Consider the following 24444-nt stretch of genomic DNA (forward strand, 5'->3'; position numbering starts at 1 on the left):
TTCGGGACTGTGGCTGCGCTTGGTCTCCGCTTAGAGTCCACACTACCCCTTTCCCTCCCTGATGTCAGGGTCCCCATGTTTGAAGTCCCCAGCCTCACAAAGTGTACAGCTCAGGTGTCCCCAGATCCTCCAGACAAGACATACTCGCACAAAGAAAACCACCACAGCCCACAGTTCTCCACTGTGAGCTGGAGTTATAAATTTGCTCAGATGTGTTTCTTCACCTGTAAGATTTGGACAATGGCTGTTTGCTTGTTAAATAGTAATAACAATCTTACGATCATATCAACAAAAGCCCCCAAATCTTAATAACACAGTATTTTTTTTTAATTTGAGGGAAGAATATTATTCCTTTTTTTTTTTTTTTTTTGGCCACGCCACGTGGCATGCAGGAATGTAGGATCTTAGCTCCCAGACCGGGGATGGAACCTGTGCCCCCTGTAGTGGAAGTGTGGAGTCCTAATCACTGGACCGCCAGGGAATTCCCCAGCATTCATTTTTTATAAAAACTTTAAAGAACATGAATGGAGGGAGAACCTGTCGTGAGGCTGGTAAAGAGTCTCTTCTTCCAGTGCAGAGCCAACAGTGCAAGGGAGAAACATCCTTTACTACTGTCTTCACATACATACAGCAATTGTGGTGCACATACATATGCCAGCCACTCAAGTACCACATCAGGCACTGTGGCCGTAAAGACAAAAAGATATAGTCATAGCTCTGAAGGACCTTGACAGATCTGGTGGGACCATCCCAGCACCCAGCACAATGCCTGGCTCATGGCAGGCTGGATGAAGAAATGAGGTCCACTCCAGAATGCTGAGTTGCAGGGGAAGGTTATCTGTGGGCAGGAGCTGAGTCCCTCTCTGCTCGGGGAGGTCTGGGAAGGCTGTTCCAGTGAGGTGCAGCGAGTGTGCATGTTCCCCCACCCCAGAGCCTGCTGGGCCTGGCCTCTGAGCCACACTCCCCTAACTGGGGAGAAGCCACTTGGTGGGGCAAGTGGGTGGTGCTTTTGGGTTCCAGAGAGGGAGGCAGAAAGGATCTGGGGATCAAAATTTAGGGTTCCAACAGGACACGGCCACTAACCAGAAGCGTCTTGTGTTTCTGAGAAAGCTTGCGTTTCTGGGTATTCTTGGCTTCTGTGAGGAAGGAATCATCTACGATCACTCCTAAAGGTCGCAAGTGTGCTCTGCACAGAGAAGGAGAAGCAAGTGGTGGGTGACAGAGCCTTGAGTGGGGAGTACACTTCCACTCTTCCCAGAGCCACAAGACATGGCTTCCTTTCCCCTCAGAGCCAGGCTCTGGGTCTTCCCAGTGCTGCCTCCAGATTCCCAGAGGTGCTGCCAACAAGCTCCTGGCTCGGGGCCCAAACCATTTTCCCACATTCCCAGAAACCTTCTCCTCATCACTAGAGTCTCACCTACTCCTGCAGTGGCAGGACACCCTCACCATGAACCCAGAGAACCCTGCAGGCCTATACTTCCCTTCAGTGTTTAGCTGTGGCTGTGATGACAGTTCCATGAATGTGACAGCCACATTCTGGGGTGTGGTACCAAAAGCAGGTGCTACAGGACAAGAAGTACAGGGTCTGGGGTCCAAGAGGTAGGGTGGGAGTCTTGAGCCTCTACTTACTGGCTGATAGGGCCCAGAGGCTGACATCTGTGTTTCCAATAGGGACCCCTTTGGGCAAGTCATTTAACTTCTTTCAGCCCAGTTTCCTCACAAGGAGGTGGAGACAGTTCTTGCATTTTCTATCTCACAATGTTGTTGTGAAGTTTAAATAAGAGTAAAAGAGATATGCAAAAATAACCTGTAGGGACTGCCCCGGTGGCTCAGTGGTTAAGAATCCGCCTGCCAATGCAGGGGACACGGGTTCGAGCCCTGGTACAGGAAGATCCCACATGCCACAGAGCTACTAAGCCTGTACGCCACAACTACTGAGCCTGTGCTCTAGAGCCCGCAAGCCACAACTACTGAAGCCCGCACGCCTAGAGCTCTGTGCTCTGAAACAAGAGAAGCCACTGCAATGAGAAGCCTGCACACCTAAACGAAGAGTAGCCCCCGCTCGTCACAACTAGAAAAAGCCAGCACGCAGCAACGAAGTCCCAACGCAACCAAAAGAATTAAAAATTAATTAATTTAAAAAAATACTTTAAAGAATAACCTGTAAACTGCAAGGAGCTGCAGAGATATTAACTGTGACAGCAGGATGTGGGAAAAGTGGATCATAAGGATCCACTTTTAACTTCTAGGCCTCTTGGGGAGAGCCATCATTGCTCAAGCTAGGAAGGCATTTGGGGGTCTAGAGGGAGGGCTGCCTGTGGGCAGTCAGACTTAGGTGGAACAACAGGAAGAGGTGATCCCAGTAATCCATGGTGGCGGTGGGTGGGAGTGATTTATGCCACCAGATAGACTTGTGTCTTCATTCCCCTTGCTAGCTGGTGACCTTGGGTATGCTGTTTAACCTCTTGAACCCCAGTGTCTTTGTCCATAAAACTGAGACAAGGATTACCCAAACTCCAGGGAAGTTGAGAGCAGTGACGTGAACCCAGTTGGGAAACCCTGTCTTGCAGGGTTCTTCAGTCCTACTTCATGGAGCAGTGACACCCCAAACTCCAGTTCTCTATTGTCTCTAAACTGAACAAGTGTGAGCAAACCTTGTCCAATACGCAGCCAGTGTGGAAAAGGAAAGGTTTTTGCTCAGATGTTTATGGGTTTGAGACAGGATGCAGCAGATCAACCCATCTGCTCACTGGTTTAAATCATACCTTCCTGTCAAGACCAGTCAATTTTCTAAACTCTGTTCTTCTTGCTCCTGCTGGAACTACCACACGGGGCAAGGTAAGCAAGAAAACTATGGGGAACTCTACAAATCCTGAGAAGTTGCCAGATGGAAAATCTCAGTAGGTAACATGTTAGTTTTTTTTTGTTTTTTGTTTGTTGTTTCAGAAAGGACTCAGTGAGAAACAAAGTGATATGTAAGAGGTGGATGTATTTGGAGAGAAACACACTCCACAGACAGAGTGTGGGCCATCTCAAAGGTGAGAGCGGCCGGTAACATATTAGTTTTGAATGCCAAGGGAGATAGTAGTCAAAAACAGATTTGCAAATGTTAATTTTAAAAATACCTGGGGCTTCCCTGGTGGCGCAGTGGTTAAGAATCCACCTGGCAATGCAGGGACACAGGTTCGAGCCCTGGTCCAGGAAGATCCCGCATGCCGTGGAGCAACTAAGCCTGTACGCCACAACTACTGAGCCTGCACTCTAGAGCCCGCGAGCCACAACTACTGAGCCCACATGCTGCAACTACTGAAGCCCACGAGCCACAACTACTGAGCCCGCATGCTGCAACTACTGAAGCCTGCACGCCTAGAGCCCGTGCTCCGCAACAAGAGAAGCCACCGCAACGAGAAGCCCGTGCACCGCAACGAAGAGTAGCCCCTGCTCACCACAAGAGAAAGCCCGCGTGAAGCAACGAAGACCCAACGCAGCCAAAAATAAATAAATAAAATAAATAAATTTAAAAACACCTGGTAGAGTCTATACACTTATCCAAAAAGCTTAGGATGCTTCTTTAGTATTATATTAAATATTTTACACCAGTTCTCAGAGAGGAATGGGAAATGGATTATCTATATTTCTACTTCAAAAGTGGAGAAAACTCAGTCATTTAACTAATGGCAAGCAGTGGGTTTGACAGGGATAAGTCCTGGTACTGAGTGAAGTCAAGCTACTGAGTTCCATCCACAAATCTACTGTGCCAGGGATGTGAGGCTGAAAGGAGAAAGCCAATGCGGAGGAGAAGCCTGCCGCAGGAAAATGCACAATTCAAAGGTCCATTTATTTATTTTTTTGGCTACACTGTGTGGCTTGCGGGATCTTAGTTCCCCGAGCAGGGATTGAACCCAGGCCCTCGGCAGTAAGAGTGCAGTGTCCTAACCACTGGACCACCAGGGAATTCCCTCAAAGTCACTTTTAGAGGGTCCTGCTGACATTTGTGTAGTGCTAAGGTCTGGCCCATGCTTCATCATCCTGGCCCTGCTCTAAGGGGAGCTGGAGGAGGACACCCACACTATTCCTCTAAGGGAAGCAGTGAGCTTGGCCCAATATACTATATACCGCTAAACACTGGTGAATGAAGAATATGGGCAGGAATGACGTTTTGTACTGTCACCAAATTCAGCATCAGCAATTACATTGTGCTTCCTTCTTAAAATACATGGGGATTCTCTTTCTGAGTCTGTTTCATATCCCTTTCAAACATGATTGCAGTTTCCTAAATCATTCGTGTGTTGGGTAACAACACTCTTTCTCAAGACTGCTGTCTGGTTTTTGTGATTCATTTCGTGACTTTTCTCGTCTTTCTCTGTCAAGGCAGCTGACCATGGGGGATTAGAGTTTAGGTGAGATCAGGTTTTTTGCATTAGGAAGGAGTAGAAGCGAGAAAGTACATTCATTAAACACTTACTGAATGCCTATTATGTGCAAGAGCTGTCAAGAGAGCTTCATATATGCTGCCTAAATTTTCCCAACAGTTTAAGGTGGGCTGTGTCATTCCCATGTTTGAGATATGGAAACAGAGGCCCAGAATTTAAGGGCCTTCTCCTAGCTCTCAGTGCTAGAAAGGTATTTAGCCAAAATTTTTGTATTGGTATGTATACTTTGTGGCTTTCCTGGCTAACGGAGCTTGTTATCATATTTGCAGTGTCCAGATGCTGCACCCCTGAATACACGCAGGAGCTACCTTGAGGCCATGGGATGTTCTTGGGCTGCTTGGAGATGCTTCTTTGTCATAAGCCAGTGGGTGAAGAGGTTGTTTATCCTTGTGGCTAAGATCTCAGGTTCGGGTCTCACATGGCTGGGTTCAAATACTAGCTCCATCACTTATAAACATGCGTAAGACACATGATCTCTTCAGGATTCTATTTCTCTATTTGTAAAATAGTGATATTACTACCTCATAGAGTTGTTGTGAGGGTTAAATATGGTGTATAGAGCACTTGGCACATAATACACGCTCAATACGAAAAAGCTGGCTATTACTAATGATAAAGAGCGCCTGCCCTTTTACTTGAATGTAACGACCTTCCTGGGCTGACAAGTCATCTGAGATTCTAACTGTTTCTGCACCACTGATCCTGTGGGGCTGGAGCCCCAAACCAATGGACAGAGGCAGGAGGTGCAGAGGTCCGAATCAGGTACAATATCTCTTCTGGAAGTACTCAAGGCCTCCTCTCCCCCCTCAGCCCGGCCAGCGCCTACCTCGACGTGGTCGCGAAGCTGGGGCACTGCGGCTTCGGGGAGTCCATGACCCTAGGGCAGCCGTGCAGCCAGCACTAGTGGCCTAGGAAGCTGCGGTAGTTTACAGCCCGTAGCCATGGCGACCAGGTCCCAGCAGCCCAGCGGAGGGGACGGGGTCAGGATTGTGCCACGCCTCCGAGCCACGCACCCGCGGGCTGGGAGGAAGGCCAAGTAGCAAAGGTGGACTCGAACTGGGAATAGGGTCTCCTCAGAGTCAGTCACTGTAGCGGATATGACCCTAGCGACCAGAACTGAGGCAGGGAGATAAACAGAGGCCATGGGGGAGGGAGGTGAGCTGAGAGGCCGGAGCCGCGTTGCCAGCGGGAATTGTAGTTTTCGGTGCCCAGTGTCTCAGCCGAGCAGGCTTATAGCCGAGGGGATTTGTACTACATCTCCCAGAGATCCTTACGAGACCAAGCTCTCCCGCCCCTGGAGAGCTCTGCATTGTGGGAAATGGAGTCCAAAATGTGGCTAGCTGTAGTGGTGTCGAAGGAGAGGTTCCGGACTGGGACTCGGTTTCCCTGCGGCCCAGGTTGGCTCGCTGGCCATTGGCTGAAAGAGGCGGATCTGGTCCCGCTTTTCCCCGCCCCCGGTGACACAATAGCAGCTCCCTCCAAGATGGCGGCGGCGACGGCAGACCTGGGAGCTGGGAACCTGCAGGTTGGCGACTCCTCCGGCGGGGGCACTGGATGCGGGCTGCCGTCCCCAGGGGAGCAGGAACTGAGCCGGCGCCTGCAGCGCCTGTATCCCGCGGTCAACCAGCACGAGACGCCGCTGCCGCGCTCCTGGAGCCCCAAGGACAAGTACAACTACATCGGCCTCTCCCAGGGCAACCTCCGCGTCCACTACAAAGGTATTGGCCTGTTTGGTCGCAGTGGGAGAAGGCCAGAGCGTCTGCGGGGTGGGTGTGGTGCCCAGCCCGTGCTCCATCACGTCCCTTCCCCAGCTCGAGTGCTCCGGCTTGGGCCTTAGTTCCTGCGGGGTGTCTAGGGTGGTGGGGCTGACCAGGCCAAGGATTGACTGCCTAGTCTGCTCTGCCCTGAGACATCTGATGTCAGGAGAACCGCAGCAGGTGTCCAAACCCAGTACTGGGCTGGACATTCTTCTCAGGGCCTTCCTGCTTGTTTTGGGGTACCTCCGACTCGAGCTAGGCCCTTCACCACTGCTTAGTTTCATAAGTGTCTGAAGAAAGGGGTGGTCACATCCTCTCCATTAGCCAGAGGCCTATGAGCTTGCTCACCTGCCAGACATCCCAGACAAGACCTAGGGTTCTGCGCTAAAGTTGTGGGGGCGTCTTCCAGGGCTGCCTCTTCCTCCCCTAGTCTTCCAAGTGGGCTGCCTGTATCTTGGAGAGTCTGCCAGCAGCACTAGGGAATCTCTCACATATGCACCCACATTGCATGTACCCTCCTGTGGTTTGAATGGCAGTGTCTCAGGCAGAGCTGCTATTCTCAGGAGGAGGTGAGCCAAAGGTGGGAGGTTTATGTGTTTGCTCAGTTGTTTTCTGATTATTCCTTGGACTGTGCAAGGGCTTCCTCTGGCCATGGAGGGATGAAGTTGCCACGGAGCAGAGAAGAATGAGGCTTCCATTTGCATTTCCTTCTGCTGAAATTTCTTCCTTGCCCTCTTCTATTAGGTCATGGCAAAAATCACAAAGATGCAGCCTCAGTGCGTGCCACCCACCCCATACCTGCTGCCTGTGGCATTTATTACTTTGAGGTGAAGATTGTCAGCAAAGGAAGAGATGGGTAAGCCCTTCCTGACCACGTTCTTTCCCCCAACACTGAACTGTTCCCTGTGGTCAGAGTTTGAGTTCTCCTGGTTGACACCTGTGACTGGTGTGAGCTGCTGAACTGCATTGGTCTGGGCTGCGAAGGGTTGAATAGCGGATACCTCTGTTACCTGGCCGTGGGCATGGCCTGGTCTAAGCAGCAGCTTTTGATGACAAATAGATACATTTTGTAGAGGAGGGGCTTCTCTTTAGTGATAGTGTAATGAGCTACATCAACAGGTCAGGGGAACAAATAACAAGTTTACATTAACAAATCAGCGTCCAGAATGGAGTTCCCCCACTGTTGTGTGGTGTTTGTGACTTCCCTCCTTTCACACTCTTGCTGTATTCAAGATTCCTTTTTATGGCATTTAGTCATGGTAGAGGCCCCTATAGACTTCAAAGGGATAGTAGAGTCTATGCAGCATTCATCAAAGCTGTGGCAGCCACTGGTCTGTCATCTTAGGGTAAACAGCATGCACACGGTCAGAATCAGATAAGCTTGCTACTCCTAAACTTGTTTTTCAGTCCAGGGACTTGAACAGCAGTTGGATCAGCGTTAGGAAGGTCCTCATTAAAGTCAGCATTAGGGAGGCTCCCTATTTTACGATGATCTAAGCAGATACAGGAAATCAGAAGGGAGATTTTTCATTTTTCTTCCTTTTCTTCTCCTAGTCTCCCTTTTTTTTGGCTATTGTCACAAAGCAGGTGTTTAAGTTATGAAATAACATAATTTTAGCTGCTTTGGAAAGGTTTTCCTCATCAGACCTTAGGTCTGGTGTGGGTAGTTTGCAAACCCCACCAGTGACCTTCCTTCCAACCCTGATGTGTGTTCTTGAGCATTTAGAATACTTCCTCTCTCCTAGGGACTGTTCCCCTTGTGGTACATGCAAAATGCCTGGCCAAGGGGCTCTGCTGGGGGCAAGACTGATGGAATTGGAGCTTTGCCTGCTTCCTCAGTGAAGTTGTAACAGCTGTGCCGGGCAGGGCTCTGTGGTTGTGGGTAGGTCATGGGGTTTTTATCTCCTTGTCTGTACTGTGGGGAGCTAGGCCAGCATCTAAGCTACCTGTAATCCCAGAATTCTATGATTCTGAAGTTCTGATCATGGCAAGCTATTGCATCTTTTACTTTTATCCTCATATAGTGCATTTACAGGTAGGAAGTTTATATTATTGGAGGGCTTTAAATCTATTTTCCCTGATAAAAGCGCATGTATTTAATGTGGTTGAACTAGTGTGAATGAGAACGGCCTCTTAAAACAAAACAAACACTGCAAAAATAGTTACAATATAGACTGAAATGTTGGTGCTGCAGTCTCATATTGCCAAAGAAATGGAGGGGCATTTCCTAAACTTGTAGGGAGGAAAATGGATTATTTTCTCTAGAGTCCTTAATCGTAGATAACAGCGAGCTAATAAAAGACAAGAACAGTTTTTCAGAAGGTCTCTACATTTCAGTTTAAATGTGGAGACCTGGGTTCCTTCACCTGGCTTTTAACATTTCAGTTATAAGTGGGTCTTGCTGGAAAAGGCCCTGTATCTTGTTAGATTGCCTTACTGTAGGTATTGCCTGCAAATCCAAAGAAAGTTGAGCATCTTTTCCCAACTTTCCCAGCATTTTTACATGAGGTAAATATAGCTGTTAAGCTGACCTGGAAATCTCAGTTTTAGAAAGGTCCCAGGTCATGTATGCTTGTGGTGGCCTGCTTCAGTTGACCACTGTCAGAGGAAAGGTGTGTGAATGTCACCTATGGCCTCTTTATGGAATCCCTGAAAGCCTTCTCATGGCTAAGATATAGCCAGGTGGGCCAGATGTGGTTTTCAGGAGGCCAAGGGCAGTTCCAGGGCAGACAATGATCAGCTTGTTTCCTGTTTCCCATCAGTGTTGAAGGTGTTTGGTCCATGACCCAGCTGTTAACTGGTTATGTAGCTTTCCTGTATTATCTAGTTCCATCCTCATGGCATCTCTGGAAAGTGGCTGGAGCAGATGATGATGTACCTGTTTTGTGGGTGAGCCCTGAGCCCCTGGGATGTTTGGTGACCTGCCCTGGCTGCGGGGCTTAGGGTGTGCAGTGGAGTAGCCTAACTTGTCAGATGCCCTCACCTGATCCCAGACACGTGTGTCCACGCTGCTGCTGCCTTTCCCTGTTGCATTGCTTGCCTGGGTAGAGTGAGGGAATGTCCAGTTGGATTCTTAGGGGATCACAGTGTTCTTAGGGGACAGAGCTGAAAGGTGCTTAGTGCTGAGTGGGCCCAGAGAAGTGTGGCGTGCTCTGGACTGGGCTTGATTGACTTAGCATCCCATTGAATCTGTAAACTTGTTTTTCTGTAGATTTGAGTACAGGCCTCCTTTGTAAAAGGTGTTTATGAACCTAGTTGTCAGTGCCATTGTTTTCCAGAAAGGCCTTTGTTCTGACTATGTCTTTTGTAGCAGAACACACTAAGCTTGTCTAATTAGAAAGGTTTCATTTCAGGGGTTATACTGATTCATACCTTCTGTGTGCCAGTTGCATGCTAGGTACAGGGAGAACAACAGTAAAGCCTGCACAGGCCAGCCTTGTCCTCAGAGAGCCTCTGGCCTATTCTGTAGAGAGTCCACTGAAAGGCTCTCTACAAGAGGAGGCAGGGCCTGGGCATGGTTTTGAGGGATGAGTAGGAGTTTCTCAGCAGGTGAGACCTGTTGGGCCTAAAATGAGCCTGGTTGGTAACTGGCTTGACATCTGGGTGCTGGGCTTTCTGAGCACTCCTCAAGTGTAAGGGAGAGCTGGAGAAGGAGGGGTTATGTTTGAGCTAAGAGCCAGGCTTAGACTGATGGGCTTCAGCTGCATTTGCCGAGTCACCAGAGCTGGGAACCCCAGGAGCAGATCTGGTGGGGTGAGGAGACATCAGAGCCCTGCCACTGGTGCCAGGAGATAAGGGCATCTGGGTTGATCTTGTTAGGAAGCCAAGGAGGCCCTGAAACTGAGGGTCCCTGGGGAAATGACATGCTCAGGCAGAGTTCATGGACCTTTGGGTGTCTCCAGCTCTTAGTGATGACACATGGAGGGTGTGGCTGACTAGGCTGACAGATGCTCCAGTGTGACCCTCAAAATAGCCTGTAACATCATCCCAGCAGCGGCGGTGGTGGTGGCCTCCTAACATGTGATGAGTGGCTCTACCCAAGAACAGCAAGGCTGGGCTAGAGCACTGGATGGAGCTGCGGGGGTGGGATGCGGGCGCTCTCCTCTCCTCTGCATCTGGTGCTCAGGCCCAGGCCCTGTGGCCCTTTGGCCACAGCCAGCCTGCCTTTCCTTTCACTTGCAGCCAGCTTCCTTTGGCCAGGCAGTAATGTGCTCATCCATTAATTCTCCACATGACAACGAGGCACCATTGTTTTGTCCCAGGCCCAGACCTGGGCCCCAGGATACAGGCCTGAGGCCTATCTAAAGAGGAGGCAGATAGGCCTGTGCACATGACCTCACAGGCTGGTGTAGAAGAAGCCCATTCATGGTGTGTGCTGTACCCAGGGGTGGCCCAGAGGTTGGACTTCCTCCTGTACCTGAGAGTCTGGGGAAAGCTTCATATAAGAGGTGATGATGCTGAATCTGGAAGGATAGGTTGGAGGGTTCCAGATGGACAAAGTGAGAAGCGATGCTCTAGACGAAAGGAACAGTGCCTCAAAGACGTGGAACACAGAGCATGAGGTAGGCAGGGGCCAGGTCAGAAATACCTTATGTGCTTTGGCCAGAGAGCTTGGGCTTATCCTGAGGGCAGTAGCAATATACGAGGACTTTGGATCTGCCTGCACTTTTATATTTATTTATTTACTTGGCTGCTTGGGGTCTCAGTTGCGGCATGTGGGATCTTTAGTTGTGGCATGTGAGATCCAGTTCCCTGACCAGGGATCGAACCCAGGCCCCCTGCATTGGGAGCACGGAGTCTCAACCACTGGACCACCAGGGAAGTCCCCTGCCTGCACTTTTGAGAGTGGATAGGGGAGAAGAAACTCTGCTGGTTTGGTTCAGCCAGGCCCCTCTGGCTGAGATTCCTGTCCGGTGCGGGCCAGTGGCTTTATTTTTATTTTTTTAAAAAGAATTTATTATTTATTATTTATTTATTTATTCATTCATTCATTCATTCATTGGCTGCGTTGGGTCTTCGTTGCTGCGTGTGGGCTTTCTCTAGTTGCGGCGAGCAGGGGCTACTCTTTGTTGCGTTGCACAGACTTCTCTTGTTGCAGAGCACGGGCTCTAGGCGTGTGGGCTTCAGTAGTTGTGGCTCGCGAGCTCTAGAGCGCAGGCTCAGTAGTTGTGGCACACGGGCTTCGTTGCTCAGCGGCATGTGGGATCTTCCTGGACCAGGGCTCGAACCCGTGTCCCCTGCATTGGCAGGCGGATTCTTAACCACTGCACCACCAGGGAAGCCCCCGGCTAGTGAGTTTAGGCCCTTGACTCTGGGCATGGCTTTCCTGCAGCAGTTGTCTCTTCTCTCTCGGTTGGCCTTTCTCCTGTATGGTGGGATGCATAGGTAGGATGTTGAAGACTGGTAGCCAGAGTGTCTTCTCGGAGGTGAAAGGCCTCTGTGTGTGGCTAGTATTCTCTGGTACTCTGGTTTTGTTAAGTCCCATCTGAAAGACAACATTGTCCATGATTTTTCATGGAGACTCAGAGATCCACTCACCCAATTAAGATCTCACCTGCCGTGTTTCTGGTTTGCAGAGCTACCTGAGCGCAGGCCCTCCAGTCTAGAGACAGCTTGTGGCTGGCCTCTCACCCTGGGACCCCCACTCCAGTCTCTGTGCATTGTACAGTGCTGTTGAGAAATTTGGTGCTCATCTGTGGACCTGGAGAAGGCCTGTCTTGCCAGCTCTGAGAAGTAGGTGCTATCTTTGCCCAAGGCAGGTACAAACAGTGATTGTGCCCTGTTCTCACCGACATCCCCCCAGTGCTCATGGCCTCAGGGACAGATGCTGAGCTTTGGGCTGCATCTCTCCCTAGTAACACATTGCACTGTTTCTGGAGATGTGGTGTATTGGGGCTCTGGAGCAGCTTGGAGTGTTGTATTGCTTACCTCTCTTGGGGGTTAAAGCCCAGGTGTAGTTGGGTGGGTGTACTGAGGTGCAGCTCTGGCCTAGAGTGAGAGGACTGAAGTCCACGTGGCATCCTCTTTTCTGGTAAGACCTGTTCCTGCCCTGAGCACATCTGGGCTTCCCTGAGACCTCCCTGCCCACTGTATGTCACCACCCAGGCTCCAACTTCGAGGTGAGAGTGAGGAGTATGGCTTCTTTCTTCATAAATGGGGACTTCCTTGGTCAAGGATCAGCCTCTAGAGAAATTCCTAAAATTCACTTCATGCCTACCCCTCCCCAACCCCACCCCCATTATTTTTTGTTCTCGGGAATGTTTGGTCTTTTCTTTTCTTTTTGGGGGCCGCACTGTGCAGCTTGCGGGATCTTAGTTCCCTGACCAGGGATGGAACCCGGGCCCCCTGTGGTGGAAGCTCAGAGTCCTAACCACTGGACCACCAGGGAATTCCCTGGTCTTTTCCCTAGATGAGTCATCAGGTAAGGGAGATTCCCTGTTAGAGGGGAAGCAAGGAGCTCATCAGAGTGGAGCACAGGAGGCTGGTCTCAGCAGCTCTGCATGGCAGGCACTGTGTGCCATCGTTTTCTGGGACCATTGGGAGGGAATCAAGGGCCCAGAGTGGGTGGTCAGAGGTTAAAAGGAAGGGACTGATCACTAGGAGAGGGGTGGATAACACCGTGTCAAAATGCAAGGATGTTCGTTCCTCTGCTTCCCTAGAAATTTTGTTTAAAATCCACATAAAATGTCTTTCTAGCTCTAGGATCCTTGGTGTTCTGTTTTAATTGAATTGTGAGGTTGTGACTATTGCTAGAAATGAGACAAGGGTACTTGGTGCTGGAACAGGGTCCAGCCCCCTGCCATGAAGGGGCCAGTGAAAGATGCTCTGGACTGTGTAGGGAAGAGGGGGAGGGGTAAGTCTTAGCATTCCTTGTACACTCTCTTCCTCTCCTACCTCTTGGACCTTAGAGATGGCCTGGGATTCAGGGAAGTTTAGGTTATGGATGACAAGTGTCAAGGCTCAAATACCCCCATTGTCCACTCAGCTTGCATGGCAAATATTATGGATTGATAGCAGCATTCATTCTTGTCCAGACAGAGCCCCAGATGTTTTCTCACTGCACAGTGCACCAGGCAGCTGCTATGTTTTGGTCAGAGTTACATCATGAGACAAAACCTACTGGTCCTCAGGGCAGAGACAGTTTAAGATGAGAAGAGGTGGAGAGAGGAGAAGGGCAGTTGTGCCCAGATGGTCCAAGGGCTCAGCTTGTCTCTTCTAGAGGACATTGCTGAGGCAGAGCTGAACCAAGAGGAAAGACATAGAGGGGATGGTTTGCTAAGCAGAACTGGTTATAACCTGGTCTACAAAAAACCATGTGTCTGAAATTGGCGTGGGCTATTTTATAGAATGCTCTCTTTTAATATCAACTGCTGTGTGAGGAGTTTATTGGTAGTTGTTACATTTGCCTTGCCTTTTTAAAAAAAATTATTTATTTATTTATTTATTTTTAGCTGTGTTGGGTCTTTGTTTCTGTGCGAGGGCTTTCCTCTAGTTGCGACGAGTGGGGGCCACTCTTCATTGCGGTGCGCAGGCCTCTCACTATCGCAGCCTCTCGTGTTGCGGAGCACAGGCTCCAGACGCGCAGGCTCAGTAGTTGTGGCTCACGGGCTCAGTTGCTCCGCGGCATGTGGGATCTTCCCAGACCAGGGCTCGAACCCGTGTCCCCTGCATTGGCAGGCAGATTCTCAACCACTGCGCCACCAGGGAAGCCCAGCCTTGCCTTCTTTTTTTTTTTAACCAAAATGTATTTTTATTTTACCTATAATTTTTTTTTTAATTGTAAAGGAATACATTCGCTCTTGTAACACCTGACATGGTGTACATTTAAAAAATATGAATAGATAGCAGAAGGGACAGAGAGATGCAGGTTTAAACAAATCCAGGTTATTGCCATTATGTATATTATATCATTTGAGACTAGTGCAGAAAACAGAAATGATTCCAGATATTTTAAGCAGGAAGGGGTTTATTACATGGAATTTGATGCTTTCAAAATCATTAGGACTTAGTTTCCATGTAATGGTAGGTTACTTGAATAAGACCCCATGCTGAGAATAATGAAAGATGCTAAGTTACAAACCAGCAAACTCAAGGCCAGTTTCTGGATGAACACCTGTAACTAGAGAGTTAAGGGTAATATCTGAGTACCTAAGAGCATTTGCGGTGTCCACACTGAGCTCTGCTCCAGCTTTATAATTACGCAGGGCCAGAGAGGTTAGGGTCCAAAGCTTATGGGATGTGGGGTCTGGTGGGAACCCTCTCACATTAAGGTGGGGTGCCAGTTGGTTATACCCTCTAGTTAAGGGCAGTGTCTTTGGTTTTGGAATGTGGTAAGCTCTAGAAATTTTCAAGGCTTGGTACTTGAGTTTCCCAGGAGATTCTTTAGGGAAGGAGCCAGAATGCAGGGTTGTGAATAACCTGCCTAGGACCACCCATGGGGGCTGTTCTGCCCCTTCCTGTCTTGTGGACTCTGGGTGTTTTGATGGTGCTGGTGGTAGTGTATGCATGAGGGTCTCCAGACACACATTCAGAACCACCTTCCTCCCTGCAAGCATATCCTGTCTCATGGTCCCTTTGCCTTCAGGCTTGCTCTTTCTTGGATGGTACCGGATTGGGTCCGTTCATCTAATACCCTTCCTCTCAGTGCGGGGGGGCCTGCATAGAATTGGGCTCAGTGGGTGACTGGGTGGCTTCCTGGTAGAGGGGCAGGGTTGGGGTGTGGCTGCTAAAGGAGCAGCTTGTTCACAGTAGCTGGTGTCATGAAGGACTGTGGCTTTAAGCAGGCCCATCAGACCAGGAAGTAAAATCCCCAGCATCAAATATTAGCCCTCGTTTCAGACCAAAACGTCACTTGGTGTTTCTCCTGAAATGTCTCCCAGGGACCGTTTTGTAACCACGACCCCAGAGATCCCCTCTGTTGTGGAGGCTGTTGATTTCTTATCTGGGGCAGGTTCTGACAGAGACAAGATTGCCAGCCTTGCGAGCTGCGGCTTACGTGTTAGATGTTAAGAGGAAACTGTCCGATGAGATTCCAGTAGCTCCTTGGGGGGTCTGAGGCAGGGGACGGGACAGTGTTGACTGGCCCTTTGACCTGAGAGGCTTGACGGCAGAGCTTACCTTCCTGCAGCCCCCGAGAGCCATCTCAGCCCTGAGGCTGAGGAGCTTGTCTCTTCTCTCCTCTTTGTCACTTCCTACCAGAGCTCTGTGGGCCTGGAGACATTCAGCTGATGGAACTTAAATTAAAAATGTTCAGGCAATTCCCCGGTGGTCCAGTGGTTAGGACTTGGCACTTTCACTGCCAGGGCCCAGGTTGGATCCCTGGTTGGGGAGCTAAGATCCCGCAAGCCTTGCGGCACAGCCAAAAAAAAAAAGTTCAGGTCCCATAGTCATTGGCAACATTTGTTAAAAGTGTCTATGGGCTTGCCAGTCCATAAAATCCACCTTTCTTCTAAGGAGAAATTGATGAAAAGTAAAAAGAGTTAGTTCTGTGTTCTTCACTCTTGTCATCTGCTGTGTGCTTATGGTGAGGGACTTCTTTCTTCTGGCCCTGACATGAGGCCAGGATACTCTGATGCTTTCCACTGAGCTCTGCCAAGCCCTACTTGTCTTGTCCGGAAAAGCCAGATGAGGCTAATGCTGGCCTGCAGGGCCATAGGGGTGTCTTTGGTGACACTGTGTGTGTGTGTGTGTGTGTGTGTGTGTGTGTGTGTGTGTGTGTATGTATGGTAAAATAAATATAACATAAAACGTACCATTTTAACCATTAAAAAAAATAAATTTATTTATTATTTATTTTTGGCTGCGTTGGGTCTCCATTGCTTTGTGCAGGCTTTCTCTAGTTGTGGTGAGCGGGGGCTACTCTTCGTTGCGGTGCGCGGGCTTCTAATTGCGGTGGCTTCTCTTGCTGCGGAGCATGGTCTCTAGGCGCGCGGGCTTCAGTAGTTGTGGCACGCGGGGTTAGTTGCTCCGTGGCATGTGGGATCTTCCCGGACCAGGGATTGAACCTGTGACCCCTGCACTGGCAGGCAGATTCTTAACCACTGCACCACCAGGGAAGTGGCCGTCTTTTCAGTTCTTTAGAGTGTACACTTAAGAATTGCTTGATTGGCATTCCATGGCAGTTCAGTGGTTGGGGCTCTGCTTCCACTGCAGGGGGCCTGGGTTAGATCCCTGGTCAGGGAACTAGGATCCTACAAGCCCCGTGGTATGGCCAAAAAAAAAAAAAAAAAAGAATTGCTTGATTGTTCCATGTTTAACTTTTTGAGGAATCACCAAACGATTTTCCAAAGCAGCTATACAATTTTATATCCTCACCACCAATGTGTTACGTTTCTAATTTCTCTACATCCTCACCAACAACTTATTTCCTTCTTTCTTCCTCCCTTCCTTCCTCATCCTAGGTGTGAATTAGTATCTCATTTTGGTTTTGGTTTGGAGTTCCTAATGACTAGTAATGTTGAGCATCTTTTCATGTATTTATTGGCCATTTGTATATCTTCTTTGGCGATACAAATGTCTATTCAAGTCCTTTGGCTATTTTATTTATTTATTTATTTTTGGCTGTGTTGGGTCTTTGTTTCTGGGCGAGGGCTTTCTCCAGTTGCGGCGAGCGGGGGCCACTCTTCATCACGGTGTGCGGGCCTCTCACTGTTATGGCCTCTCGTGTTGCGGAGCACAGGCTCCAGACGCGCAGGCTCAGTAGTTGTGGCTCATGGGCATAGTTGCTGCGCAGCATGTGGGATCCTCCCAGACCAGGGCTCGAACCCGTGCCCTGCATTGGCAGGCAGACTCCCAACCACTGCGCCACCAGGGAAGCCCCCTTTGGCTATTTTATAATTGAGTTGTTTGTCTTTTTGTTGTTGAGTTGTAGGAATTCTATATATATTTTGAATAGTAGATCCTTATAGGATATATGAATTGGAAATATTTTCTCCCATTCTCTAGGTTGTCATTTCACTTTTTTTTTTTTTTTTTTTTTTTTTTGCCTCGCTGGGCAGCTTGTGGATTCTCAGTTCCCTGACCAGGGATCGAACCCATGCCCCTTGCGGTGGGAGTGTGGAGTCCTAACCACTGTACCACCAGGGAATTCCCTCTTTTCACTTTCTTGATAATGACCTTTGATGCATAAAAGTTTTAATTTTGATGAAGTCCAGTTCATTTATTTTTTTCTTTTGGTGCTCATGCTTTTGGTATCATATCTAAGAATCCATGGCCTAAACCAAGGTCATGAATCTTTTCCCCTATGTTATCTTCTAAGAGTTTTATGGTTTTAGCTCTTATATTGTGATCTTATATTATGATCAAAACGGATCATTGATCCGTTTTGAGGTAATTTTTATATAAGGTATGAAGTAGAAATCCAGTTGTCCCAGCACCAGTTGTTGAAGAGACTATTCTTTCCCCCTTGAATGGACTTAGCATCCTTGTTGAAAGTAATTCAGCCATATAAATTTATTTCTGGACTTTTAATTCTATTCCACTAGTCTATATGTCTACCTATGCCAGTACCACACTGTATTGATTACTGTAGTTTTGTAGTAAGTTTTGAAATTGGGAAGTATGAATACTTTAATTTTGTTCTTTCTTCAAGATTGTTTTAGCTACTTGGGATCCCTGGCAAGTCCATATGGATTTTGAGGACTGACCTTTCCATTTCTACAGAAAAGACTGTTGGAATTTTGGTAGGGATTGTGTTGAATCTGTAAATCAATTTAGAGTATATTAACAATACTCTCCATCTTAACAGTATTAAGCTTTCCAGTCCATGAACATGGGATGTCTTTCCATTTATTTTTGTCTCCTTTAATTTCTTTTAGCAGTGTTTTATAATTTTTTGTATACAAACCTTTCATCTCCTTGGTTAAATTTATTCCTAAGGGTTTTTTTTTTGTTGTTTGTTTGTTTTGATGCTATTGTAAATGGAATTGTTTTCTTAATTTTCTCCTTTGATTGTTCAGTGTTAGTATATTTTTTTTTTTTTTTTTTTTTTTTTTGCGGTACGTGGGCCTCTCACCGCTGTGGCCTCTCCCGCTGCGGAGCGCAGGCTCCGGACGCACAGGTTCAGCGGCCATGGCTCACGGGCCCAGCCGCTCCGCAGCATGTGGGATCTTCCCGGACCGGCGCACGAACCCGTGTCCCCTGCATCGGCAGGCGGATTCTCAACCGCTGCGCCACCAGGGAAGCCCAGTGTTAGTATATTGAAACTGCTTTTTGTGTGTTGATTTTGCATCCTGCGACTTTGCTATTTATTAGCTAGTTTACTAGGTCTAGTAAGCTTTCTGTGTATTGTTTGGGACTTTCTATATATAGGATTTTCTAGATATAGGATCATGTCATCTGCAAATAGAGATGGTTTTACTTATTCCTTTCCAATTTTTATGCCTTTTATTTCTTTTTCTTGTCTAATCGGTCTGAGTAGAACTTCCAGTACAGTGTTGAATAGCAGTGGTGAAAGGTGGACATCCTTGTATTGTTCCTCATCTTAGGGTAAAAGCTTTCAGTCTTTCACCATTGGTATGTTGGCTGTGAGTTTTTCATAAATGCCCTTTATCATGTTGAGGAAGTTCCCTTTTGTTCCTAGTTTTCAGAGTGTTTTTATCATGAAGGGATGCTGGATTTTTCAAATGCTTTTTCTGTCAATTGAGATGATCATGTGGTTTTCTTTTTCCTTCTTTCTGTTAATGCAGTTTATTATATTGATTGATTTTCTTTATTTTTTTCTTTTGGCTGCATTGGGTCTTCATTGCTGCGTGTGGGCTTTCTCTAGTTGCGGTGAGCGGGGGCTACTCTTTGTTGCAGTACGTGGGCTTCTCATTACAGTGGCTTCTCTTGTTGCGTAGCACGGGCTCTAGGCACGCAGGCTTCAGTAGTTGCAGCACACGGGCTCAGTAGTTGTGGCACGCGGGCCCTAGAGCACACTGGCTTCAGTAGTTGTGATGCATGGCCTCAGTAGTTGCGATGCGTGGGCTCTAGGGCATGCGGGCTTCAATAGTTGTGGCCCGCGGGCCCTAGAGCACAGGCTCAGTAGTTGTGGCACATGGGCTTAAGTTGCTCCACAGCAACGTGGGATCTTCTTGGACCAGGGCTCGAACCCATGTCCCCTGCATTGGCAGGCGGATGCTTAACCACTGCGCCACCAGGGAGGTGCCTTGATTGATTTTCTTATGTTAATTTCCTGGCATAATCTCACTTGGTCGTGATATTAATCCTTTTAATGTTGTTGAATTTGGTTTGCTATAGTTTTGTTGAGGATTTGTGCATCTCTCTTCAGAAGGTATATTGATCTATAATTTCCTTTTCTTTTGATGTGTTCTTGATGGCTTTTTGATTTCTGTTCCAGGGTCTGCCCCTTCTTGGGCTTGGAAGTGGGTACACCACATTTGCAACAGTACCCAGACATTACTCTGCCAAGAACCGAAGTCTCTAGGCCAGAGCTGGGAAGGTGCTTAGGAGCCCGTTTAGTCCAGCCTCTCTTCTTCTGATAGGGAACCTGAGATGTGGGGTGAAATCAAAGACTCACAGTCCTGAGTTAGGCTGCAGTGTCTGAGACCAGGCTTCAGAGTCTGGGATGTTGTCTCTGGAGCCCTGCTGCAAAGTGTCCCTTTCACTTTAAAACTCTTCAGGTGCTTCTCTTCAGGAGGCAGGAAGGGAAATGTCAGACTTGTTGCCAAAGAGGTTCCTTGTGTGGAGCGCTCCAAGCTATCTCTGAGGACCAGATGGGGGATTACAGCAAAGGGGTGGTCTCCTCCCTCCAGGCCTTGCTGTACATCTTCGAAGGGTGTGAGAGTCCAGAGGCCTGCTTTCTAAGGTCCTGTCCTCTGTCTACCCCTAGGCCTGCCTGGGTCATGGAAGACTCTCCAGTCAATTAGAGCTGTGCTGAGGCTGTGTCACTTCAGCGGGGTCTCCTGAGGGTCTCCTCTGGGTTATGCTTGGGATGCACCAGGAGCCCCACCTCCTCTACTGAGCATGGATTTTGACCATTTCTTGGCTGTTTCTGAAGGTGTGCTCTTCTGATGCAGATTCTGCCCTCCTGTCAAGACTCAGGGAAGTGAGTATACTGAGGAGCTGACCATGAAGACCAGGTCCCTCATTGTGTCTCTCTGGCATTGAAATGTTGCCCTGGAACAATCCAGGGAGAGTCTGATGGGTGAGAGCCAGCAACCTCCTCAGTATGCAGCCATCAGCTGGCTCTTGAAAATAATTTTTCTATGATTATCAAAGTAATTTATGTTAATTGTAGAAAATCTGGAAAACTACAGAGAAAAAAGAAGAATCTAAGCTGACTGGAACATGCTCGCAACTCTCTGCGTGACTGCAGTAGTTTCAGCAGACTGTTGCTTTTGTGGGAGAGTCAGCAGAGGTGGCTGGAGGGCAGCACGGGCCCCAGAAACGACCAGTCCATTCTCAAGGCTGGTCATTTTCCAGGGCCCCGGTTTGGACCTGATGCCTCAGGGTGGACCTGGCTGTGTGGTCAGCCGAGGGCCACTGCTGCTCTTCTCTCCTGCTCTCTGGGAGATCCTGACCCAGCCCTCTTCTCTCTGGAGCCTCACAGAGAGGCGGAGTCACTCTTCTAGCCCATGTTGTGGTTTTTGCGGTAAAGAGTAGAGACTGGGAAGGTAGAGGCCGACTCATGGCCTCTCTGCCATGAGAGCTCGTCTGTTGTCCCTCTACACTGAACTGGCTGTTTCACCTCTCCGACAAACGCTGTTTTCTATTTTGCTCCCATTAGAAGAAAGGAGTAAATCAGATGGGTTTACCTTACTTTCAGTCATTTTGTGGGGTAAATAACTGTTCCCCAAGCTTCTCAGATATATCCTGCTACTTGAAAAGAAAGCCCTAGTGGAGATGTGAAGTGTGGGGAACTAAGCTCTCTCTGTGCCTGTCACCAGCTTGGGGAGTGAGAGCCCTTGTTGCGTCCCTCCCAGGAGACCGTGGCAGCCTGTGTCTGTTAGTGTTCCTAGCATTGCCTGACCCATTACCAAGAAGGAAGCAAATGCTCACCTTCTTTCTCCTTGGCAGTCCCATGTAAACAGGCATTTGTTTTTAGATGTCCCAAGATCCAGGCCTTCAAGGATGGCCTACTTTCCTTTACCAGATTCCAATACTAGAAGAGCCTCCAGTGCATGAACTAGAGGACAGTGGGGTTGTCCACTCATTTCAGTGACTGCCCTGAGGGCTCTCTGGATTCATGGTCATAGCTGAGGAAGCAGACTCTGACAGGCCAAGTGATGTGCCCTTGGGCACATGGTGAAGAGGTGATTTGAATCTGGGTTTGTCTGATACATTTGGTCTGATACAGGTATGTTTCCTGTTCGGCTGTTTGTGCAGTGTAAAGGCTTGGAGCAGAGCTGGAGCAAGGCTGCTACCGACAGGCACTTAGGCTCCAAACTTTCCAAGTACGTCTCAGAATTGCCCTTTCTTTGGTGACTGGTTGTGTTGGGATGTGTCCTGGGCAGCTCCTCCCCCACCCAGTAAGTTCACCGTATTCTAAAGAACACTTGGCTCTCTCCACGTCTTGCCATCCCACTGTTTCTTTCCTTGTCTAGCCTTGTCATCTTCCACTGGGATGATTTTGGTAGCCTCTAGTTTTGCCTCTTCAATCCATTTTTCAAATATCAGATGTTTGATCAGTTACGCCCTTTCTAAACCCTTTCTGCAGCTTCCCATTGACCTCCCATGAAGTTCAAACTCCTTAAGCTAGCATGCAGGCTGTGTGTGAATAGCTTGTTTCCGGCTCCAGCTTTGGCTCTTTTTAGGTCTGTCCAAGCTGTGACCCAGCCACACCGAACTCCTCTCACTTCCTTGACCACGGGGCTGCTTTCTTGCCTCTACGCCTCAGCACATGCTGTTGCTTCTGTGTGGAACACGCTCCTTTTTTTTTTTCCCTCATCCCCTTTACTAGGTCTTGGCTCAGCCTTCGCTTCCTCTGGGAACCTCCCACTCATTGCACCCTGATTCTCTGGCCCACCCCTGACTTGGCACTGGAAACTGTTCCAGGGCAGGGAATCCACCCTTGTGTCCCCAGCGCTGTACTAGGCACAGAGGATCTTTGTGTAATGGGTGACTACAGAGGCCTCTATGAAGAGACATTTATCACAGCTGTTTTTACAACTTTAGCAAGGACCCAACAGCAGCAAACAACCTATTCATTTTCAAGTGCCACCAGAGATCAACGGAGGAGAGGCAGTGTCAGGGTGACTTCTTAATGTCATTCTTCCTGCTTCTTAGATCCAAAGGTGAACATACTTGGGTTTGGGTTTTTTTTCCTTGTTGTTTGCCTCATTCATGGCAGCCTGTCGGAGAGCTGGGACCACATCAGTCCAGGACCTGGCAAGGCACTACACATGTTACTCATTGGTGATTTTTCTTTTTAATAAATTTATTTATTTATGTATTTATTTTTGGCTGTGTTGGGTCTTCATTGCTGTGGGTGGGCTTTCTCTAGTTGCGGCGAGTGGGGGCTCTTCTTTGTTGCGGTCCGTGGGTTTCTCATTGCGGTGGCTTCTCTTGCTGTGGAGCACAGGCTCTAGGCACGTGGGCTTCGGTAGTTGTGGCACATGGGTTCAGTAGTTGTGGCTCGCGGACTCCAGAGTGCAAGCTCAGTAGTTGTGGAGCATAGGCTTAGTTGCTCCGCGGCATGTGGGATCTTCCCGGACCAGGGCTCGAACCCATGTCCTCTGCATTGGCAGGCGGATTCTTAACCACTATGCCACCAGGAAAGTCCCCTCATTGGTGATTGAGAGGAAACCTCAGGTCTTACCTAGATTTTTTGTGAGTGGATGGAGAAGTGAACTTCCCTTGTGCCTGTTATGTCACTAGCTCTGTGGTTGTAAGTCATTTAATTTCACAGTGCTGAAGTCCAATGTCAGCAAGAGGGGAGAATAGTACTGGGGATGTTGTGGCTGAGTTCAGAGCTCACTTATCTGTCACATAGCTCTGTCATGACCTCATACCAGCTAGAAGCTGAGGTTCCCATTGAAATGTGGCTGGGAGAGAGCCTGTGACTTTGGTGATAAAATTCTTTACCAGCCTGTGAATGGATGAACCCTAGGCGTTTGTTGAATGTCCATTATGTGCCCAGCACTGCACTGACTCTTGCTTTTCCTCTGAGGGCTGGGGGCTCCAGCCCATAGCCCCTGCATCCTGAGGTGGGCAGCAGACACAGCATCTGTTCTCCCCACTGTGGCATGAGATGTAGGGTTGGAGCCTGCAGACTTAGGCTCCATCTCTTGTGCTTGTATGTTTGGGTTGAGGGGTTGATCTTTGGGAGATATCAGAACCAAATAAACTCATATTCACATGCTGGGTTTTTGGCCAGAGATGACACCTTGGAAAAGGCAGGTAAAGATATTATCTCCCTGGACCCTAAATGACCAAGCTTGAAGAGAGGAAAAGACTTTATGTAATAACAAATGTTATAATTGGTGATGTGAGTTTGAACCTTTTTTTTTTTAAACAGTTGTTCTGATATGTGTTCATTTATTTTATTGTGGTAAAATATAAATACATAACATAAAATTTACCTTTTTAATCATTCTTAAGTGTACAGTTCAATGGCCTTAAGTACATTAACATTGTTGTACAACCATCACCATCATCTGTCTCCAGAACTTTTTCCATCTTGCCAAACTGAAACTCTGTACCCATTAAACAATAACTCCCTGTTCTCCCCTCCCCTTAGACCCTGGCAGCCACCATTCTTTCTGTCTTTAAGAATTTTATTTCATTTAGCATAGTGTCCTCAGGTTTCATCCATGTTGTAGCATATGTCTGAATTTCTTTCCTTTTTAAAGCTGTATAGTATTCCATTGTGTGTATATACTATATTCTGTTTATCCACTCATCAATAGAAACTTTCTACCCATTAAAAAATAAAAATTCAACGGGTGAATTTGAAGATTTAATTGGCTTTATTCAATGGTTCATGAATTGGGCAGCATCCCATCTAGCAAGTAGAGAGATACTCCTTCCAAGGGGTTGTACAAAATGAAATGTTTTTGTCTGGCAGAAGGAGGGTGGGGCAAGGAAGTTATTAGCAAAAGAAAAGAAAGGATTGTTTTAGGCAGGACATCTTTTTCAGGAAGGGAATGGTGGGGTTTTATCGTGCAGATTACCTCACTAGCGCTAATCAGGAAATTTCAGGTTGATTGTTTATTTTTTAAATTTATTATTATTATTTTTTGCGGTATGCGGGCCTCTCACTGTTGTGGCCTCTCCCGTTGCGGAGCACAGGCTCCGGACGCGCAGGCTCAGCG

The 24444-nt window shown here is 48.1% G+C and overlaps 1 protein-coding gene and 1 non-coding gene across 2 annotated transcripts; one reads left to right on the plus strand and one right to left on the minus strand.

Moving 5' to 3' along the window:
- Positions 1-3881: 3881 nt before the first annotated feature.
- Positions 3882-3954, minus strand: TRNAK-CUU (transfer RNA lysine (anticodon CUU)). Its single transcript has one exon. It is a non-coding gene; the product is annotated as a tRNA-Lys (tRNA).
- A 1954-nt stretch (positions 3955-5908) lies between these two features.
- On the plus strand, positions 5909-20058 carry LOC114485338 (ran-binding protein 10-like). The gene is made up of 3 exons (XM_055083421.1): positions 5909-6151; positions 6935-7046; positions 20022-20058. Exons 1-3 carry the CDS (start codon positions 5917-5919, stop codon positions 20056-20058), a joined length of 384 nt encoding a protein of 127 aa, XP_054939396.1. The 5' UTR covers positions 5909-5916.
- The last annotated feature ends 4386 nt before the right edge of the window (positions 20059-24444 follow it).

Source organism: Physeter macrocephalus, unplaced genomic scaffold (genome assembly GCF_002837175.3).
Source record: "Physeter macrocephalus isolate SW-GA unplaced genomic scaffold, ASM283717v5 random_1076, whole genome shotgun sequence".
Classification (NCBI taxonomy): domain Eukaryota; kingdom Metazoa; phylum Chordata; class Mammalia; order Artiodactyla; family Physeteridae; genus Physeter; species Physeter macrocephalus.

What these genes read in the sequence shown, in the direction of transcription:
- LOC114485338 (XM_055083421.1), top strand. Translation starts at nt 5,917, where the DNA reads ATGGCGGCGGCGACGGCAGACCTGGGAGCTGGGAACCTGCAGGTTGGC. An exon ending in CCTCCGCGTCCACTACAAAG is followed by an intron (nt 6,152 to 6,934) that starts GTATTGGCCTGT and finishes CTCTTCTATTAG; the next exon opens with GTCATGGCAAAAATCACAAA. An exon ending in GTCAGCAAAGGAAGAGATGG is followed by an intron (nt 7,047 to 20,021) that starts GTAAGCCCTTCC and finishes GTCTACCCCTAG; the next exon opens with GCCTGCCTGGGTCATGGAAG.